At 48.9% G+C, this 21614-nt stretch overlaps 2 protein-coding genes across 5 annotated transcripts in view; both read left to right on the forward strand.

The window, feature by feature from the left end:
• GNAL (G protein subunit alpha L) overlaps positions 1-21614 on the forward strand; it is an 84555-nt gene that overhangs the window by 60264 nt on the left and 2677 nt on the right. For all 4 annotated transcript variants that reach the window (XM_084887690.1, XM_084887691.1, XM_084887693.1 and 1 more), the window contains 6 exons: positions 12850-12904; positions 14357-14430; positions 15069-15127; positions 15501-15621; positions 17742-17872; positions 21246-21313. In XM_084887690.1, coding sequence (XP_084743816.1) covers positions 12850-12904; positions 14357-14430; positions 15069-15127; positions 15501-15621; positions 17742-17872; positions 21246-21313 — 508 coding nt within the window. The remainder of the gene's footprint in view (positions 1-12849; positions 12905-14356; positions 14431-15068; positions 15128-15500; positions 15622-17741; positions 17873-21245; positions 21314-21614) is intronic.
• On the forward strand, positions 5258-7567 carry CHMP1B (charged multivesicular body protein 1B). Its single transcript, XM_084887773.1, has one exon. The coding sequence runs from the start codon at positions 5387-5389 to the stop codon at positions 5984-5986; it is 600 nt and encodes a 199-aa protein (XP_084743899.1). The 5' UTR covers positions 5258-5386; the 3' UTR covers positions 5987-7567.

Genomic DNA, 21614 nt, shown 5'->3' on the forward strand with positions numbered 1-21614 from the left:
GTTTTTTCCTGCTGGGGTAAGGTGTATGGAAATATTCTGGTTTATGTAGATGAGTAGTAGCAAATGGTAGCAAAACTTGTTTGTTTGTTTGTTTGTTTTCTTTGTTTGCCCTATAATCCTAGGAAACATTTTAAGTTAAATTATACAGATATGTGAAAAGGAGAACTGTAAGAAATTTCCTTCCAAGTTGAATTCATAGCCTCTAACAACTTCTTACAGTAGCTAACAGAAATGTGAAGTCTGAAAGATGCTTAAAGACATAAATACTGTCTAGTATGAAAATGTGTCACATTTTTGCCCTAACCGGTTTGGCTCAGTGGATGGAGCATCAGCCTGGGGACTCAGGGGTCTCAGGTTCGATTCCAGTATGGGGCGTGTACCTTGGTTGCGGGCACATACCCCGTGGGGAGTGTGCAGGAGGTAGCTAATCGATGTTTATCTCTCATTTCTATCTCTCTCCCTTCCTCTCTGTGAAAGATCAATAAAATCTTTTTTTTTTTTAAAGAAATGTGTCAGCCAAAACCGGTTTGGCTCAGTGGATAGAGCATCAGTCTGCAGACTGAAAGGTCCCAGGTTCAATTCCAGTCAAGGGCATGTACTTTGGTTGTGGGCACATCCCCAGTAGGGGGTCTGCAGGAGGTAGCTGGTTGATGTTTCTAGCTTTCTATCCCTCTCCCTTCCTCTCTGTAAAAAAATCAATAAAATATATTATTTAAAAAAAATCCTCACCCAAGGATTTAAAATAAATAAATAAATAGATAAATAAATAAATAGATAAATAAATATAAAAATAAAAATAAATGTGGCACATTTTCACCTTTGATGATGTGACAGGTACTGTGATGAGAGCTTGGGATGCCTTTGATAAAGCAGCGTGCTGCATCCTCTGTGCCTTCAGGGACCTCCCTTCATGATTATACCGGGGACAGATGCTGCGCCATCTGAACAATGGCCAGAGCTCTGCTACAACCTCCCTTCCAGACAGCACATCTGCGAGAAGATGAAATATGTGCACAGTATCTTGACAGTTTGGGTTACACAGGTACACGCAGGTGTCAAAACTCAGCAAATGTACACTGAAGATTTGTGTTTCTTTGGGTCTAAATTTTACATTTTAAAAAACTATAAACAAATATTGATGTCTAGATAAAGATCTGCATGCTGGAATATGTAGAAGGAAGTGTACCAGTGTCTTCAATTTCCTTGAAATGCATCAAAAATAAGATGTGGGGTTTTTTAAGTATAGTAAAATGGTAATGGCAGAATCTAGGTGGTGGGTATTCAAGCATTCACTATAAAATGATTTCAAATGTGTTGTATGTTTGAACTTTTTCATAATAAAATGTAGAGTGGAGGAAAGTAGACATATGTATTGATGTGATAGGAAACAACAGCACAAATTAATCCATTGGTGGTACCCCACAAATTGCAACATGGCATTTAAGACATTTGTGTGTGTGAGGGGCTTTTTATTTTTTTTACAGTTCTTTCCAGTGTTTGCTGAATTCTTTGAAACACAAGGAACCCAGGGAATTCATCGAAAACCACTACTACTATTAACGTAGTGTACGTAGGGTTTGTGAATACCTTAGAGGTGTGACTTATATTTCTTATCTTCAAAGTGTAGCTGCAAAACAGGTCATTATTGAAACTTACCACGTGGGGGTGCTATTCTGTGCACATTACATGAGTTTACAAATTGATCCTCACACTAATCCCGGGGTGGGAACGTCCAGGCCAAGGGCGATATAAAGCCCAAAAAATCATTTGGTCTGGCCCTGCCTAGGCATTAGGGGTGAGCTAATTAAATGCTTGACCAAATATAGCAGCTAATTTTAAGTGGATAATTTTGTGTGGCCCACAAATGAGGTTATGACTATCCAAATGGTCCTTGGCAGAGAAAAAGGTTCCCCAGCCCTGCTCTAGACTGTGACCAGGCTGGAGGGGAGACCTGCCGTTATTCCATTACTCAACGAATGCTGTTTCCGGGGATGTTACCTTCTTTTAGCAGCCTTCCTTCGGTCTATTAACCTTGCAGTCAATGCAACTAACTTCTCAGTCTTCTCAGAAGAAAACTAGTAAATCGACTTATCTTCATTCAAAGACGACTGGTCTTTTATTTTTGTTAACCTATTGAATCCCCCCATTGTTTTTTGTTATTGGTCCCCAGTATATCTATGAAACGCCATTTCTAAGACTCAGCAGGGGGGTGGTCCCAGGCCAGTTGCTTAGCCCTCTGTGCTCTGATTTCCTAACCTGTAAGTTGGAGGTGTTAATCGTGTCTGTCTCATAAGGTGTGTGGGGATGAGATGAGTTAATTTGTGTAGAGTGTCCAGAATAATGCCTGGCTCATCCGTACTTAATAACCATTAGTTATTAATGTCTTTATGCTCATAATCTATCACAGTCTCTCATGATTATATTGTAAACGCTCTCACCTAAAGAGAACTTGTCACTAAGCAAACTGTACAACATGGGACATGGTTAAGGAACTGGTTTGCTAACTGCAAGCCAGGGGCTCAAAAAAATAGGGAGGAGAGGATGGGGTTGGGCAGAGAAGGAGGCATAGGCCTTCTGACCCCACTTCCAACAGACTCCTTCTCTTTATTGCTTTATTATTATTATTATTATTATTATTATTATTATTATTATTATTATTGTTTCTAGAAATGTCACATGTGAGGAAAGAGTTCTACTTTAGGGGGAAAAAGTAATCTTGGCTAAGCTGCTAATGAGGGTAATGCCCTATCCCTGCCAATCACAATGCAGTTCAGGAGAACCTTATTGGATGCAGTGCCTACTGTGTACAGTGCCTACTGCCCCCTGGGGAGAAGGAATGAGACTGTTCTTGGTTCGTGCTGCAGAGGTGACCTGTCCCCGCAGTCCGCCCTGCATGCTCTGGCAGAGCTGCAGAGTGCCATGGCTCCACAGGGGCAGGGGCCCGGGGAGGCTTCGGGGAGAAGGTGGCTTTTGAGGAGGGGCGGTCGATCGGCAGAGATGAATGGGCTGGAAGCCCAGGCAGCAGAGGGTGGAGCTTCGATCCTCATTCTCCACCCTGATCAAATGATTCTCAATGTCCAAGCTTCATTCTGGTTTAACTGGAGAATGGGGGAGGGAAAGAAATGAGAGGATGGGAACCCCAATATGCCACCTGGAGGACGTCAGCCTTTCTGCCCAGGTTTGGATCAAGAAAGTGACTTAATCAGAGCCGTTTTAGGAAAATGCACGTAACACCAGCACTTCTTTAATTTATGGTGCAAGACACTCGACAAGTTATCACAGGGGCACATGGGGATGGGGAGACTGGATTAAAGTGATCTCTAAACAGAATTAGCTCTCAGTAATCATTTCCAACCTAGCTCGTTCGGGCAGGTTGGGCTTCCTTATGTTTTGTTATTGCTGGATCTGATGAATCTTTCTAAAAGAAGAAGAAGAAAAAAGCTGCAGCACTTTGCTGCCGTTGAAAGCCTGCGTTTTTAAGGGTATAATACACAGAGACAGTTTTGATGTATGCCAGTGGGTGTGGGTCCCAGTGCTTCACTGTTCTCTGTCTGCATAATTTACCAGTAAAACGACAATTTAGCCTGTCAAACTGCAATATGAGTGAAGTTCCTTGGATATTTATGAAACATCTAATAGATAGAACAGTGTTGGCAAATGATGGTGTGTGTCTTTTTTTATTATGAAATCACAGAAAGCTATTTGGATGATAGTTGCTGGCAACTCACCAATAAACCGAACTTCCAGCTACGGTAAAAAATGCGGTGGTCGTGGTTTTGAATGTATTTTCACCCATTGGTGAAATAAATTTTAAAAATGATATTACAGCCAATACCGGTTTGGCTCAGTGGATAGAACATCGGCCTGCGGACTGAAAGGTCCCGGGTTCGATTCCGGTCAAGGGCATGTACCTTGGTTGCGGGCACATCCCCAGTAGGGGGTGTGCAAGAGGCAGCTGATCGATGTTTCTCTCTCATCGATGTTTCTAGCTTTCTATCCTTCTCTATGCCTCTCTGTAAAAACTCAATAAAATATATATTTTTAAATAAAATAAATTTTAAAAATCTATCCTTAAAAAAATAAATAAATAAAAATGATATTACAGGACTCCAGCCCAAACTGTAATCAGAGATTGAAAGGCAGGACAATAACACACCTTTTGTTTTATTGTTTAATGCATTAACACTCCATGGTTGCCGGTTCCCCTCCGGAAGTGGAAGTTACCCATGCAAACAGAGAAAGCTTTGGTCTGCAGGCCTAGTTAGTTGACTGCTGATGTTTAGCCCTCTCTGCCCAGACACCGGGAGGCCTGACACATTTAGAATTGGGGTATTTTTTTACCTGCAGCTCTACATGCACCCTGCACATTACATCAGCTATATGCCTAAGGAAGTGTGTGTGTGTGAACAGTGAACACAGCTTTTCGTGAACCTACTTATTTATATACTTAAAAAAAAAAAACAAAAAACGGGCCAGAGCCCTGGCTGGTTTGGCTCAGTGGATAGTGCGCTGGCCTGCGGACTGAAGGGTCCCAGGTTCGATCCCAGTCAAGGGCATGTACCTTGATTGCCAGCACATCCCAGTGAAGATGTGCAAGAGGCAGCTGATCGATGTTTCTAACTCTCTATTCCTCTCTCTTTCTCTCTTTAAAAAATCAATAAAATAGCCAAAACCGGTTTGGCTCAGCGGTTGAGCGTCGGAAATGTCCCGGGTTCGATTCCGGTCAAGGGCATGTACATTGGTTGCGGGCACATCCTCGGTAGGGAATGTGCAAGAGGCAGCTGGTCGATGTTTCTCTCTCATCGACGTTTCTAGCTCTCTATCTCTCTCCCTTTCTCTCTGTAAAAAATCAATAAAATATTTCTTTTAAAAAATAAAAATAAATAAAATATTTTATTGATTTTTTACAGAGAGGAAGAGAGAGAGACAGTCAGAAACATTGATCAGCTGATCAATGTTTCTGGGTATGTGCCCGCAACCAAGGTACATGCCCTTCAGTCCGCAAGCTGACGCTCTATCCACTGAGCCAAACCGGTTTCGGCAATAAAATATATTTTAAAAAAAAAAAAAAAAAAAAAAAACGGGGCAGAACTCAGCGCAGAAAGCAAGCGCCCTAGTCAGCCCGGGCAGCGCCCGCTGAGTCGGGTCTGAGCTGGCCGCTAGGGGGCGTCCCGCCTTAAGGTCCCTCCCGCAGGCCCCGCCCCCAGCGCCTCCGCCCCGCGGGCCCCCGCCTCCGGGCGCCGGGCTCTGACGTCATCGCTGCGCCGCTGAGCAGAAAGCAGGAAGTGGGACCAAAACAAAGGAGCGGCTGCCCCGAGCGGACCTGCTTTCCGTCTCCCGTCCGCGCGCGTCCCCCAGGCCGCCCACCCCGAGGAGCCGCCCGACCATGTCCAACATGGAGAAGCACCTGTTCAACCTCAAGTTCGCGGCCAAGGAGCTGAGCAGGAGCGCCAAGAAATGCGACAAGGAGGAGAAGGCCGAAAAGGCCAAAATCAAAAAGGCCATTCAGAAGGGCAACATGGAAGTGGCGAAGATCCACGCCGAGAACGCCATCCGCCAGAAGAACCAGGCCGTGAATTTCCTGAGGATGAGTGCGCGGGTCGATGCGGTGGCCGCCCGGGTCCAGACGGCCGTGACGATGGGCAAGGTGACCAAGTCCATGGCCGGGGTGGTGAAGTCGATGGACGCGACGCTGAAGACCATGAACCTGGAGAAGATCTCCGCCCTGATGGACAAGTTCGAGCACCAGTTCGAGACGCTGGACGTCCAGACGCAGCAGATGGAAGACACCATGAGCAGCACGACGACGCTGACCACTCCCCAGAGCCAAGTGGATATGCTGCTCCAGGAAATGGCAGACGAGGCCGGCCTGGACCTCAACATGGAGCTGCCGCAGGGCCAGACCGACTCCGTGGGCACCAGCGTGGCCTCGGCGGAGCAGGACGAGCTGTCCCAGAGGCTGGCCCGCCTGCGAGATCAAGTGTAACGCCCGGGCGGCCTTGGAGGCTTCCTGGCTGTGGCCCCTTCTGAAATGCTCTCTGTGTCTTAGAGATTATCACACACTACATAACCTTGGAATATGCCAGATTGCCGAAACGCGCCTAAGATGCTTCTGCCTTTGGGTTTACAGCGCACTCCCGGTACATTAAGAAGTTCCAGGCTTTCTCCGCCCTTAACTGGATTTTAAAGTTCTGTATATCTTGTGATAATGTGTATTTTTATAGCTGCCTTTTAACAGGACTAGCTAACTTGGTGTATATGAGTCTTCCTCAAAAGTTTTATCAAATCTCTAGTTCCTGTGTATTCAGTTTTCTGCCTGAACTATCAAAGTTGAAGTTTATTCTGACTTTAGTGTAATTGTTGATGATATATAAAATTGAAATGTGGTACATGAAAAGAAAATGATTACTTTGATTGCAGGGTTATCAACACCTCATTCAACTTATTTAATGGACAGTGCCATTTCTATGTATCCTTTGTTTTTTTTGCCATCAAACTGAGACTACAGTTGGCTATTCATCTGTTTCATAACTTATATTAAAATCACCTTAGGACATTCTTGTGTAATACGCTTTTACTGTTTACATGCTGTAAAAAATTTTTTAAGATTTATAAGGTTGAACATGACAGTTTCTTTCAAATGAACTTCTCTAACATTTCTAGTTATTTTCCTATCTCACCCACTTTAATTACATTTCTTAAAAATGTTAATTAGCGTGGCAGCCACAGTACTCGCTCCAACGTTGCTAAAGAACTGTTGATTGGTTTGAGAAAACCCTGGGACTGTGTGTTTGTAGGTTTTGTTTTGATTTTAACAACCAAAAATAGAGTTACAATTAGAACAGCTTTTTAAGTTCAAGTTATTTGCATTTATTATGTTGCTCTTAAAACAATTCTTTAAAAACCTTGGCAATGTGAGTTGAAATGTTGTACGTAGCCATGTAGCCAGAATGAAGTCAGGGAGGAAGAAGAGATGCGGGATGGGATAGCATGCTTGTTGACCCTCTGAGGCTGGGACTCCCCTGTGCTGCCTTCCATCCTTCTGGAATAGCAGGGTGTATTTTCTAGCTGAAAAGGAAATCCTGTAGCCAAAACTTTGTTAGCCTCAAAACGCGAAGAACACCAGTTTGCTTTTGCCTTGACAAGTCTGTTAACCTAACTTGAATACTTATGGATATTTTAAATTCCTCCTTTCCTTCACTGGAAGATTTCTCCATAAGAGAATACCAGTGTTTCAGAAAGTAACTATAGGGGCTATCCCAGACCCTTTGAAGGATTCACTGTTATGACATGTTTTCCGGTGTAACTGCGTGTGTTTAAGGGGAGAAAAAAGCACATATAAATAAATGGGAACTGCCCCTTAAATTTAAGGGTCTTTATATCGGACTGGTGGTTGTTCTGAAGCCTTTTCTAAGGGGCACCTGTCCGTTGTCAGCCCCACGTGTTTGTAGAACTCCCTCCTCTGGATGTCTCCTCTCATCCACGTGGTTGCACAGAGGCACCTGTGTGAGTACAGCATGAGTTGTAACCCCTCTTTGGCTGGAACAAATAATTAAAACTTTGAAAAGAGCTTAGTGTTGAGTCCTTTGGTAAATTGAAGACCCTTTCGTAATAGAAATGTTCCCAACAATATTCATATATTTTGTGAGATTAAACAACTCTTGAATAAGCTTGAACTTTCTTAAAATGTGTTCATTTTAAACTATATGGATGCACATTGTTAGGAACCATAAGTATTATTTCAAAAGCATTTTAGGCCCATGAATTTCCTTATTTTTGCAGTTGATGAAATATTGAAGTGTAAACCACAGAAGTTTATCAAATAAATAATCTTAAACAGCATGTTACTACATATGAGTGCATTCCGTTTGAAGAGCTATTTAAGAACAATAATTCAGGGGCAGGTTTTGTTCAGAAAGCCTGATATTTTTTCAAACTCACTACCTGAATGTCCAGGTAGCAGGGAATTTTCATGCACGTTTCTAGAAGTCTATTTCTAGCTATTACTTCTTTATTGTAATAGTTTATTAAAGGCGACAAGATTCTCCCTCGCATTGAAACTTTTCCAGCAACAGATAGATATAATTTTCAAAAAAATTCAACTCAAACATACCAATAGTCGATCTTCCATGCAACTGCTAACAGTTTTTGCTCTTTATTTCTCCTTTTTATTTTTCTGCCTTCAAATGTACAGTTTCTAACCTGGGTTTAGAACATACTTTTCCTTTATTTATGAACAATTTAGATTATTTTAATTCAGTTATATGTGCACATTTGGAAAATTTGCTTACTAAAGCTATTGCTTCTTGAAGGCATGTTAATGCATGTGTGTACCTTTTTGATGGAGACATGCTGTGAGTGTTGGACACTGTGCCCACCCAGCTGTCTCTGATTTGGAAAAGAGACACCTAAAATAAGTACCAGTCGAATAACCTTATTATCTGAACCTGGTCTCAGGGTCAGCCAGACAATCTCACACTGTGAAGTAGAAGTGAGGGGCTTTCTGTTGTAGATTCTTCCTTTGCAATATGCACAACACCCTCTTGGAGGCATTTCTGTAGCCAAAATCCAAAACTCAAGGCTTTGAGTACTATTGACGAAAAGCCACCAGCCGATGAGCATTGAACAAACGGATGGGCAAGCCCCTTTCATTTTTTTAATTATAATCAACTGGCTGGCACTAATAAAATGCCTGCCTGGAAAAAAAAAAAAAAAAATGCCTGCCTGGTTGCCTAGGTTCATGTTTCTACAACTGGATGGCTTTTCTACAACCGTGTGGAACAGGACAGACAGTGCTTCTCTTGGCCACGATTGCTGGACCTAGTGTGGTCCGCAGCTCAGCTGGCTCCTGCTAGGGAAGTGAGTAATTGGTCATTGATTGCATCTGATCCTGACAGTCGGCCATGGCATCCTTCTGTCTGGTTTCCCCAGGGGTTAGTCATTGGGATGTTCCGTTTTGTTTGATGCCAACCAGAGCCCCGTTCTGAGTGCTTAATGATGAAGAGAGTAGTTGTTCAAGGGAGAGGAAACCAGAGTTTTGGATGAGGCCAGATTAAATCAAAAGGGGTGGGAAAAAGAAGAAAAGGTCAGATTAAACAAAATAGGGTTTCTGTGTGGTTATATAATATGCATGGATCTTCACCCTGCTGTTCTCTGTCACTCCATAGTATTTTAATACCATAAAAATAAGTATCTTGAAATCAATTTCAATAACACTGAGAAAAGGTTTTTACTTACCTTGACAGAGTTCCAACTTGGTAAGTTTTTCACAGAGATAATATTAAATATATTTAAATAAATGTATATGTTAAAAGTAAATGATTTTTAAATAAATCATCTTTTCATGATCCATTCCTTATCCCTTTTCATGATCAACTCCATGGACATAAGAACTCTGTGACCTTTAAGTTATTTTAGAAGAGAAGTAGAAATAGATGAGAACTAAACAATGAATTGCTCTTTTGAACCAATATGAAACAGAAAAAAAGATCTAAATGATGAGAAGAAAAACGCTTCTGCAAACATAAATATCCTCAGCTGTAGCAGAAAATGGAAGAAAATGTAAATAAAATGCTTTTTAACTGCTTTTATTAGTGCCCACATGAGAGTGATGTTTTACAGTTGTAATTCAGTATTGCCTTACAACTATGTATCTAGTGTGAATGGATGGTCTATCGGGGATTCTTTAATCTGGTGACATTTAAGAAGACAGTGTAAGCTTTAAAATGTAGTCATGTGAGATTCTGTGTATGATTTTGGAAGCCCCTTTAAACTCATCTACATACAGGGTGTCCCAAAGAAGTGCATACACACTCTTAACAGCTGATAGCTCAGTTTTGAAAATGAAATGCCTTTTAATAAACACTGCCTTTATAATTATTCAAAGTGTGTGTATACAATTTTTGGGACACCCTATATTACCTTAGGAGCCTTGATTTGAAGTACTTCTACAACATACTGAGAAATATGTGGATTGAACCAAAACCCTAGGCAAAATGTTGCAGAAATGTATAGGTTTTATTTTATGCCTTTATTCCTCAGAGAGTGTCTCAAAGAACTGGGGGATGCATTCACATGCAGGGGGAATTTCCACTTTTTACTTTATTGTCCAAACTTGAAACCTGTGCACTCAGAATACCAGTCAGCACCAGTAACAATTCAGGCGATGCTCTTAGAAATGTTCATTGATGCTTCTCAGAGCTCCCTTAGATGGTTAGGCATCAGAGCTGGCAAAAACTTGAATACCCGTCCTGGAGTCTGCGGGTGGGAGAAGAACATGACACCTTAGCCTTTGTCATCGACATCTCAGAACCTCGTATTTTTAGCAGCATTCAGGAAGGTGCTCCCCCCACTTCCTCTCGGAGGCGGTCTTTAATCCCATCTCTCAGTATTTTTTTAGCCTTATTCCACTGTTTCTACTTACACTGCTTATTAACGGGTTAATCAAGCCACTCACCTCCCTCCACCCTCTCTGCGTCCCGATAGAAATTGGTTGCTTCCTTCCTAAACTTGATAACTAAAGGCTTCATGTTTCCTTTAATGTTTCGTTCCTTCCAGCCCTTTTAATCAGAGACTGTGGTTTCTGTGTCACAGGTCAGTATTATCTGTCCCCAGCCAGGAGAACAGATCCTTTCTGAATCCCGTTATTGCAGCCCATGGGTTGGGGTTGGGGTTGGGGGCAGGGAGCAGCTCAGCTCCCATCTGAGACCCTCCTGGAGGCTGGGCCACAGTGCAGGGATCCCTTCCCAGGAGCAGAAACCTCTTCCTCCATCACAGAATCTTCTGGCTCCTTTCCTGCTGGATGGTCAGAAGCTCAGCGGGTACTTCACCAAATTCAAGACCAGCAAGCCCTTAGCCAGACCGCATTGTGATGTTCAAACCTGGAGCCTTCCGTTTCTCCCGCTCCCAGGCGGGCCCCTCCTGTGGCATTTCCCCACCTGCTTGCCCTCTGTCCAAACTGCTCCGTCTCAGGCACCAGCCCCGCACGCCAGGCCCAATTCACCCACCTCTGGTCTGCAGGGAGCAGCACCTCCCAGAAGCCAGGGCCCCTCTGGCTCTCAGTGGCACTACCACCTCCTCCAGGAGCAGGTGACGTTTAACAACCTCTGCAGCAGGCAGTGCAGCCGCAGGCACCTCCCTGCACAGCTGCTTCCCTGGCGTGGGCCCGGCCCTGGCTGCCAGCTGAAACGGCCTCACTGCCCTCACCACCTTTTGTCTCTGGAACGATGTCTGACACCAGCAGACCCACCCTGGCCCCCTCCTACGTTCTGCCGGTGGCTTACCTGCCGCGGAGTTGGTTGCCTCTTGTGGCAGCTCTAAGGCAAGTCTTGGCCCTGGAGCAGCCGGGCCTTGTGCCAAATCAAGGGCACAGGGATGGAGGGGCATCAAAATGCCATCCCAGCAGCAGGACCTTGGGACTGTCCTTAGCCAGGAGTGGAGGTGGCCGGAGAGTGAAGTGGTCTCGCTGTGTCCTTGGCCTCCTCTCGCCCGTGCTGAAAGTCTCTTAAGACCTGAGTGCAGGCTGGTGGGGTGCTGGTGGGGGAACGAGTGGAGACGGGAGGGGACACTTCTGTGCCATGCAGAATGCTGCATTTCAAGGGCTTAGAAGAAGGCCCGATCTTTGCTTTACTTCACATACCCAGCGATGGTGCCCAAACCTTCCAGTGCTGGGCGGGCAGGGGAGCAGGACCCTGTCCCTGTCTACGTCACGTGCACTCTGCTCCGTGTAGGAGCCTCACCCTGGCCAGGGGGCACCCACGGGCGGGAGAAGCTGGGCCGCTGCGGCCACGCCCCCTCCTCCCGCTCCCCTGCCCCTCTGCAGCCCCGCCGCCCACTCTTCCCTCAGGCCCTCTGACCACCAGCCACGAGTCCCCACCAGCTCCTGGGTCTTGACCATCCGTGTCCTTTGGGGCCTGGGCCTCTCGGCCACCTGCTCGCTTACCTCTTCCATCCAGCCCCAGGAGGAGGAGGGGAGTCACCAGACAAGTCATCAGGGGTCAGGTCTCCCGGGGTGCTGGGCCTGTTCCGGGCAGCTTGAGATTTGTAGGCAGAAACAGATAATAAACAAAGGAGGTTTATTATCAGGTCGTGCTAAGCACTTTGTAGACAAATAAAGCAAGGCTGGCATGGAGGTGGGCAAGGGTGCTGTTTTAGACAAGATGCACAGGGTGCCCCTGGCGGGTGAGCGGGCGGTGCAGCGGAGGGCGAGCACCCGCGTCTGTCTTCCACCTGCAGGTGCAGTGTAAGCTCCTTCCTGCCGCTCACTCCTCCTGCCTCCTATTGTGTATCATATCACACCTCTTATGATATGATAAGGGACCAATCTTACAGCCTCCACCCGGTGGGCACCCAGACTAAACCCGCTCTCTCTCTCTCTCTCTCTCTCTCTCTCTCTCTCTCTCTCTCTCTCTCTTACTCACACACACACACACACACACACTCTCTCTCACACTCCTAAGGTTTCAGACCTTATCAGGAACTTATTACACTAAAGGAACATCTCTCACTTCCTGTTTTGTATTTACAGCCCACCATGGCCCTCTACTAGCTTAGCCCTGGAAGGAAGTCTGTGCCCCTTCCAATTTCTGATGGTCCCTCACCCCCTGCCCTACAACATTGGACGAGAGGGAAGGCAGAGGGAAAGGGGGAAAGAAGGCAGTCATGGCAGCATAGCTACCTCAATCAGGACTGTCTGCTACTCGGGCAGACACCTGTGCAGGGTGGAAACCGGGAGCTTCCTCGCTCCTGCTGCCCGTCCCCTCCGGTGCTGGCGCGGCTGTCCCCCGGTCACCCACAGCCCTGGAGGAGGTCCTCCGAGGCCTTCCTGAGCCCTGCTGGCTTTCCTTTCAGCTTCCTGGAGAGAATCGACAGCGTCAGCCTGGTGGACTACACCCCCACGGACCAGGTGCGTGACCTTAGAGCTGAGCCACCTGCTGGAGGTCAAAGACATTGCCAGTATTATTCAGTGATTCTTTTTTTAAATGGATTGAGGAAACTTTTCTTCAAATAACTACTGCTTGAAAATGATGTTGACCCTGCCTGTGCAGGTGGTATATGTGTGCTATGCCCTGTTAATGGCCCATGGACTTAGCTCTCTGAAATGTACTAAATGTCTACACTCCCAATATCAAAATAATGTTATTTTGGAATAATGTTAAGTCATTCCCATTCCTCTTGGAGCTTCGTTTTCCACAGAAAACTAAACCTTTGCCTCCCTGGCTTCATAAACTCTGCCCTTTCTGCCTTCGGCCCTGGTCTGAGTCACAAACCACAGCACACGCTCTGGGGTTGAGCCAGGAAGTTTACTCTCTGCGAGTAGCAGAGAGGGACCTTCCATGGCTCCCAAACCTTCGGCCCTCGGGCCTCTGTGGAGACTTGGACAACCATGCATTGTTCCGCGGAGGCGCCCTCCAGGCCTCCAGAGCTAGTGAGCTCCAAAGAAGTGAGGGGGCCTCGTTCAGACTCCCAGTCTGCGTCCCCCGGAGGGCCTTGCCTGGATCTCGGGGAGGCTCTCCCTTCTGTGCACACATCCTGGGGTCTGAGCTCTCTCCATCCCTCAACGTCCACCTGTCTCCGGGGCTGGCTCTGAGCGAGCGCTCCATTACCTGGCAGAGCAGCGGGCCCTCCTAGCCCTGACTCATTCCCCTGAGGCTGTCCTGAGCACCTCCCTTCAGGCTGAGAGGGGAGGACCACCTCTCAGCTTCCGGAGAGATGGCAGTGTCTGCTTCACCAACATCGCAATGGATTTGTGATCAGAAAAAAACACCCTGACATCTGGCAAGCATACGTACGAGAGGTCTCAGCTTAAAAAAATTATGGCTTTCTCCTCCCCTCCCGGCCACAATCAGCTTTTATCTTAGAGAGCAGAGAAGTCTGCGGGGGAGAGAGGAAATCTTAAATCAATTAGCACCCAGTCCAGAGCATCCATGGCCTGTGAATGCAGTTGCACTTCCTCTGCTTTCTCACCCAAATGGCTCTAAACCCTGAGCAGCTGGCTCTCGGTTGTACCAGGAGAGTGCAGGCAACAACCTTAAGGGAGGGGTGTGGCTGTCAGGAGCACAGCAGTGGCTACATTCATCAGTGATTAAAAATAAAAATCCTAAAAAATAATAATAAAAATAAAGCACAGCTATCAAGTCTCTAAGACCAGACCAATGCATTAACTGTGACTTTCCCGGGGGAGGGGCTCGGGGAGGGAGACGGAGCACTTCTGTCTGAGTTTTCATTACTGCACTGTTGCTTCTTTTATAATGGAAGAAACCGCTATTTGAAAAGCTCCCTTATGCTTGCGTCCCGGGCTCCTTCCCTTCAGGAGAGCAGTGGTGTCACTTGGTCTGCTTTTCTCTCCCTGCTCCAGGACCTTCTCAGATGCAGAGTTCTGACATCAGGGATTTTTGAGACACGATTCCAAGTGGACAAAGTAAACTTCCAGTAAGTGTGTTGTTGGGAGCAGGCCTGCTGGGGGGCTGTGGGCAGGAGCCCTGCCCTGCTGCCGTCTGGGGCCCACTGGGCGTGGGGCCAGGAGACCCCGTGAATCCCAAATGTATTGCCATCCTTCCCGATAAGTAGCTGTGAACGTGTGGCCCTGAAGTGCATGCAGTGGGTGTAGGGTCCAAGACTGGAGAGGCCTGCGAAGGAGAAAGATCCCAGGCATCGGAGCGGCAGGTAGAGAGAAACTGCAGCCTGAAATGCGGGCAGCGGGGTGCACCTCACAGGCTGGCCCAAGAAGAGGAGCCTGAGCCACCCAATGACCACAGGGCCAGGGCTGCGACCCGAGAAACGACTGGCTGTGGACGCCCAGGCCGGCTCCCTGGAGCACACCCGGGGCTGCCTGAGCAGCCTGCCGAGGCCTTGCACGCCCAGGTCACACGGGCCCCGGTCACACGGGCCCAGGTCACACGGGCCCAGGTCACACGGGCCCAGGTCACACGGGCCCAGGTCACATGGGCCCAGGTCACACGGGCCCAGGTCACACAGGCTGTGCTGCAGGCGGGCAGCAGGAAGAAGAGACAGAGTGCAGGGTGCGTCCTCACAGCCCAAGTAATTGTCATCCTCTTCTCCTTCCACAGCATGTTTGATGTTGGTGGCCAGAGGGACGAGAGAAGAAAGTGGATCCAGTGCTTTAACGGTGATTTCTATGCTCCCTCAAGAAAAGGGGATGAGTTTTCCCCTAGCTCCTGCCACTCTGTTTAAGTAGTTTTGCATGAGGTCATCTATAAAATGCCTTAAATATGATTCTCATAAGTAAGGAATTTAAATATCCCCAGCTCCCATTTGCTATGTGCTAATAATACAGGGTGGATTCCTGGCCAGGCACGTAACTAAAGGACCAGTTGCTCGAGCGCGCACACACACACACACACACACACACACACACTGCTGGTTCACGTCTTTCTCGCGGGCAGGGAGTGAAAACCACCCTGGGGATGGTGGCAGTTGGATGTGTACTTTGTCCTCAGCCCCAGCGACATCTGTCTAACTTCCTCTCCTCTCCCACTAAGACGTCACTGCCATCATTTACGTGGCAGCCTGCAGCAGCTACAACATGGTGATCCGGGAAGATAACAACACCAACCGGCTGAGAGAGTCCCTGGACCTTTTCGAAAGCATCTGGAACAACAGGTGATAAAAAACGATAAGTTCAGTCTCGCCACTGGATTGCAAATTTTCTTTCATTGAAAGTATCACTCCGCTCACTTTTGTTATTATTCCCCAGATAAATTCATTCGTTCCTTACTGGTAAATCCAAAACTGCAAGAAGTATCTCTTTTAGTCCATCTCACATACAGACACACTTAACATGGACCGTTCCTTAATGGAGCCCTGCTAGTGCTTTGTGGAGAAAATTTAGTGTTCCTCACTTGACTTTTTTTCCCCCATTGATTTTTAGAGAGAGTGGAAGGAGGGAGGGAGGGAGAGAGAGAGAGAGAGACCAATTGGTTGCCAGAGTGGGGGATCACACCTGCAATCCACATATGTGCCCGTGGTTGGGAATCGAACCCACAACCCTTAGGTGCAAGGGCCACTGCTTTAACTACTGAGATAACCAGCCAAGGCTGTGAAGAAAAGTTAAATCTCTGTTTGGAGAGCCCAAGATTATATCTAGGGTACAAAACTGGTTTGGTTTGGTTTGGTTTGGTTTTCAGAATTTAGAAAGTGCCAGTTTTAAGCATCCACATATAGCTAGGTGACCCCTAGGATCAGTTACAGTTCAAAAGTGCAGTCTTGTCTGAAAGTGCTACTATTGCACAGGAGCGAATGGCACACACACCCCAAACGCTGCACATGGAGGTAAAAATCAGTGTCTTCTGTAATATTTGGGAAGAAATAGCACCATGGGGGTCAGAAACATAAGCTGGCCTTGCAAAAGGCCAATAGGTCATCAGGCCAATATTTCTCTGATAAAGTGTTCCAACAATTGTTCTTATTTTTATACTATTAAGACAGTTAGTGGGAAAGAGAGTCAAGAAATACTGGGTATACACAGAAATGTGTTGGAGTCATTAAAATAGTTAGATATAGATAGATATAGATATAGATATAGATATAGATATAGATATAGATATAGATATAGATATACACACACACACACAATCACATGGGAAAATGACTACAATGTTGTTAAATGAAAAGGCAAATTTAAAAATACCTTGAACTTATTTTTATAAACATGATAAATATGTGTGAGGATAGAAAAAAAACAAAAAGTAAAAACATAAACATTCTAATAGTTGTCTCTGGGTGTAATTACATTTTATTTTTTCCTATGTATTAATTTTTCTATAATTAAAATTTTATTTTTACAAGGACTATGTATTTTTTTTAATCCTCACCCGAGGATGTTTTTTTATTTTAGAGAGAGGAAGGAAGAGCGAGAGAGAGAAAACCCTATCAGTTGCCTCTCACATGCACCCCAACTGGGAATCAAACCCATAACCTAGGCATGTGTCCTGACCAGGAATAGAATCGTCCAACCAGCTGAACCAGCCAGGGCAAGGGCTCTGTATTTTTTAACTAGAAGAAACCTTAAGGCTATTTCCATTTGAGGGGAGAATGGGTTGTGTTTCTAATTCATAGTAAGATTCCTGTACACATTCCATCAGCTTGATTCCTTTGAAGGAATGGGATTTCTAAAGGCTTTGCTGATGGGCACCCTGAACTGGTGTTAAGCCAGTTTTCAGCGTCTGTCGGAATGAGACAGAGAACTTGCCCGCCTGCACCCCCACATGCCTGAGTCCTCCTCCCCCCGCCCCCAGCCTGGCCTGTCCAGCGCCGGGATCTAGATAGATCTAGATCTGATGAACATTCTGCCCACGTCTGGAGAGTCAGACCTGCTCAGAGGTGGCAGGGGAAAACCAAGCCAGCCACAACTATGTTCTGTGCGATTAGCTCATGAGTCCTGTATCTTCTTAACAAGGCTGTAACTTCCTCTAGTTTTCTGACACTTTCTTAGGAAGTGACACCCATCATAAATAATCCAAGTGTATTTATTACATGAGTAACCCTTAGCTTTGGTACCAGTAAGTGTCTGCCCCCAGGGCAGATAAGGTAGAAGGAGCTAAAACTGCTACGTCATCTGCTCTATTTAGTTACCGTTGTGAGCCAGAGTGCGGGATGGAGATACCGGTCTATCAGAAGAGGCTACGTCCTCGCGTGCCCTCCTTGCCCCGAGGCCCTCCTGCGTTCGCCGTTCTTCCCCACAGAGCGGATGTCCAACGCGTGTATCTATGTCTCCTCTCCAGGTGGCTGCGGACCATTTCCATCATCCTGTTCTTGAACAAACAGGATATGCTGGCGGAGAAAGTCTTGGCGGGGAAGTCAAAAATTGAGGACTATTTCCCAGAGTATGCAAACTATACTGTTCCTGAAGATGGTAAGGTTTCAAAACAAGGTTCCCCCGATTAAGGAAAAGACTTGGTTGTTCAGTAGCCCTATCATTCCGACCTGTCCTGGTGGCTCTAGGACACTCAGTTCATTAAAATCCCTCCTCTTGGCGACTGCCCCTCCCTCAAGTGGGAGCGTCTGAAGGCGTCCTAGGAGGCTTCCATTGGTAAGAGCTGCAGTTTGCCTTCCCATCGGAACGGTGCCGTCGGGGGATGGTCAGTTTGGGTGTGAAAATGCCATCCGTTGGGGTAGGTTCTGCCTGCCTCTCAGTGCCTCACTTGGGCCTCAGTCAGCCCTCTCCAGTGACCTCCGCGCTGAACCCTCCCGGTAACCCACGTGGGAGTTTTCGTTGTTTGTTTTCTTGTGGGAAGTGAGGCTGAAAGAGGGAAAGTCGCTTGTTCAAGGTCACTCGGGTGGAGCCTGTGAGGACCTTTCCTCCGGAGCCCAGGCTTTCAGCCCCGTGTCTACATCTCTCGTCTCGAGGAGTGACTTGGGCCACGACACTGGTGATTCCCATTAGGGTGGCCACCCGTCTGCTGGTGCTCCGGGACCTGGGACCCCAGGGCGAAGGCAGGACGGCCCTGCCCGGCAGAGCTGTTCCGGGCTGCTGCTCTGCCATCCCGAGCAGACCCGGGGCCACCAGAGTCTCAGAGGACCGGTTTGTTTACAGCACAATCACACCACTTCTCACGTTTGAATCCCAACCCGGATCGAGCAGAGTGAAAGGGACTTTCCTGGAAACTCCAGCCAAGAAGTTAGGAAAATTCATCAGCCTCTTTGCACTGACCTCAGCCAGCCCCGGGTGTGCTTCCGGAGGCTAAGGCGGCTTACACCCGCCCCACCGGGGTTTCCAGAGCACCCCTGGTGCTGCCCTCTCTGTTGCTGGATTTCCTGTCTCCCGACAATCGGCTCTGCTTTCACTTTCCCAGTCACCAGCCCCCCTTCCCTGACCCATCGGCTCTGCTTTCACTTTCCCAGTCACCAGCCCCCCTTCCCTGACCCATCCAGCCAGTACGGTGGGGCTTCCCGCCACTGTCCAGCCAGTACCACACACTCCTCCTTTTCCCCTCCTTTGGGCCCTGGTCCTGGCCCTCCTCTCAGCTGTGGGTCTGGTCAGTGCAGCTCCTCGCCCAGGCTCCCTGATTCTGGTCACTCAGCTTTCCAGAAAACTCTTTGGACTTCCGAATCAGTTCACAAACATGCGTAAGATCCCTATCGATGTTGATTTAATCTCCCACAAACGGAGGCCAATCCTGACCGGTCCAGGAAGTAGTAAACGCTGCACCTCCCCCGACCCCTGAGCAATACTGCGCTCCTCACCCACTCCCTCCGTCCCACGGCGCTCCTCCCCGCTCACTCCTCCCTCCCCTCTGCACCGGTGCTCCTCCCTGCTCACTCCTCCCTCCCCTCTGCACCGGCGCTCCTCCCTGCTCACTCCTCCCCACTCCCTCCGTCCCACGGCGCTCCTCCCTGCTCACTCCTCCCCACTCCCTCCGTCCCACGGTGCTCCTCCCTGCTCACTCCTCCCCACTCCCTCCGTCCCACGGCGCTCCTCCCTGCTCACTCCTCCCCACTCCCTCCGTCCCACGGCGCTCCTCCCTGCTCACTCCTCCCCACTCCCTCCGTCCCACGGTGCTCCTCCCTGCTCACTCCTCCCTCCCCTCTGCACCGGTGCTCCTCCCTGCTCACTCCTCCCCACTCCCTCCGTCCCACGGCGCTCCTCCCTGCTCACTCCTCCCTCCCCTCTGCACCGGTGCTCCTCCCTGCTCACTCCTCCCTCCCCTCTGCACCGGTGCTCCTCCCTGCTCACTCCTCCCTCCCCTCTGCACCGGTGCTCCTCCCCGCTCACTCCTCCCTCCCCTCTGCACCGGTGCTCCTCCCTGCTCACTCCTCCCTCCCCTCTGCACCGGCGCTCCTCCCTGCTCACTCCTCCCTCCCCTCTGCACCGGTGCTCCTCCCCGCTCACTCCTCCCCACTCCCTCCGTCCCACGGCGCTCCTCCCTGCTCACTCCTCCCCCACTCCCTCCGTCCCACGGCGCTCCTCCCTGCTCACTCCTCCCCACTCCCTCCGTCCCACGGCGCTCCTCCCTGCTCACTCCTCCCTCCCCTCTGCACCGGTGCTCCTCCCTGCTCACCCCTCCCCACTCCCTCCGTCCCACGGCGCTCCTCCCTGCTCACTCCTCCCTCCCCTCTGCACCGGTGCTCCTCCCTGCTCACCCCTCCCCACTCCCTCCGTCCCACGGTGCTCCTCCCTGCTCACTCCTCCCTCCCCTCTGCACCGGTGCTCCTCCCTGCTCACTCCTCACCCACTCCCTCCGTCCCACGGTGCTCCTCCCTGCTCACTCCTCCCTCCCCTCTGCACCGGTGCTCCTCCCTGCTCACTCCTCCCCACTCCCTCCGTCCCACGGTGCTCCTCCCTGCTCACTCCTCCCTCCCCTCTGCACCGGTGCTCCTCCCTGCTCACTCCTCCCCACTCCCTCCGTCCCACGGCGCTCCTCCCTGCTCACTCCTCCCTCCCCTCTGCACCGGTGCTCCTCCCCTGCTCACTCCTCCCTCCCCTCTGCACCGGTGCTCCTCCCCGCTCACTCCTCCCCACTCCCTCCGTCCCACGGCGCTCCTCCCTGCTCACTCCTCCCCCACTCCCTCCGTCCCACGGCGCTCCTCCCTGCTCACTCCTCCCTCCCCTCTGCACCGGTGCTCCTCCCCTGCTCACTCCTCCCTCCCCTCTGCACCGGTGCTCCTCCCCTGCTCACTCCTCCCTCCCCTCTGCACCGGTGCTCCTCCCCTGCTCACTCCTCCCTCCCCTCTGCACCGGTGCTCCTCCCTGCTCACTCCTCCCTCCCCTCTGCACCGGGCCTGCCCTGGCACCTCCCTGGCCACGCCTGGCAGGCCTCCCGGCCAGGGCTGACTCAGCACCTGCAGAGCTCCGCAGACCACAGATAAGGGAGGAGAGTGATGAGAGCCTACAGTTTAGGAAAGTAACCTTCACAGGAGCTCAGAACTACTGGCTGGTTCCATGAACTCAGAATGTGAATGGGGAAAAGGCTCAGAAGGGCCTAGATCAGAGTGGGTGCCATGTTTGTTTGTTTTCTAATTGATCTGAGAGAGGAAGGGATAGGGAGAGAAACATCAACAATGAGAATCATTGATCGTCTGCCTCCTGCACACCCCATACTGGGGATCTAGCCCACAACCCTGCCCGGTATCGAACTAGTGACCTCTTGGTTCCTGGGTCGATGCTCAACCCCTGAGCCATACCAGCCTGGCTCACAGTCCAACTTTGTCATGCCTTTTAAGTTTTCATACGAGTTGTAGTTCTGTTTCACGTTATTCAGATAAAATCCCACTTGTAATTTCTACAGCGACACCAGATGCAGGAGAAGATCCCAAAGTGACAAGAGCCAAGTTCTTCATACGGGATCTGTTTCTGGTAAGCAATTTTATTAATGTTTTCCTACCGTCTTAAGAGCGTGACTGTTCTTTGCAGTTTGCAAACGCTGACCAGCACTGAGCAAACCAGCCAGTGTGGCTGCCTTTTAAATGCCTGCCCTGCCTCGACTGAACTCTAAGCTTCCGCAGCCCGAGGAGGGCGAGGTTCTTTGGTTTCCAGCTAAACATTCACTAGCTGGACACGCCCTACGGCTGTGTTCCTCTGTCAGACAGACACCCCAAGCCCCGAGTCTCTGGTCCAAGTGGTGCCCAGGTTCTTCTCTGAGAGTGAGGGGTGGGGC

The sequence above is a fragment of the Pipistrellus hanaki genome (assembly GCF_964339955.1).
Source record: "Pipistrellus hanaki genome assembly, chromosome: 6".
Taxonomy (NCBI): domain Eukaryota; kingdom Metazoa; phylum Chordata; class Mammalia; order Chiroptera; family Vespertilionidae; genus Pipistrellus; species Pipistrellus hanaki.

Bases quoted from the DNA above. Each gene is read 5' to 3' on its own strand.
- CHMP1B (XM_084887773.1), top strand. From the start codon at position 5,387: ATGTCCAACATGGAGAAGCACCTGTTCAACCTCAAGTTCGCGGCCAAG.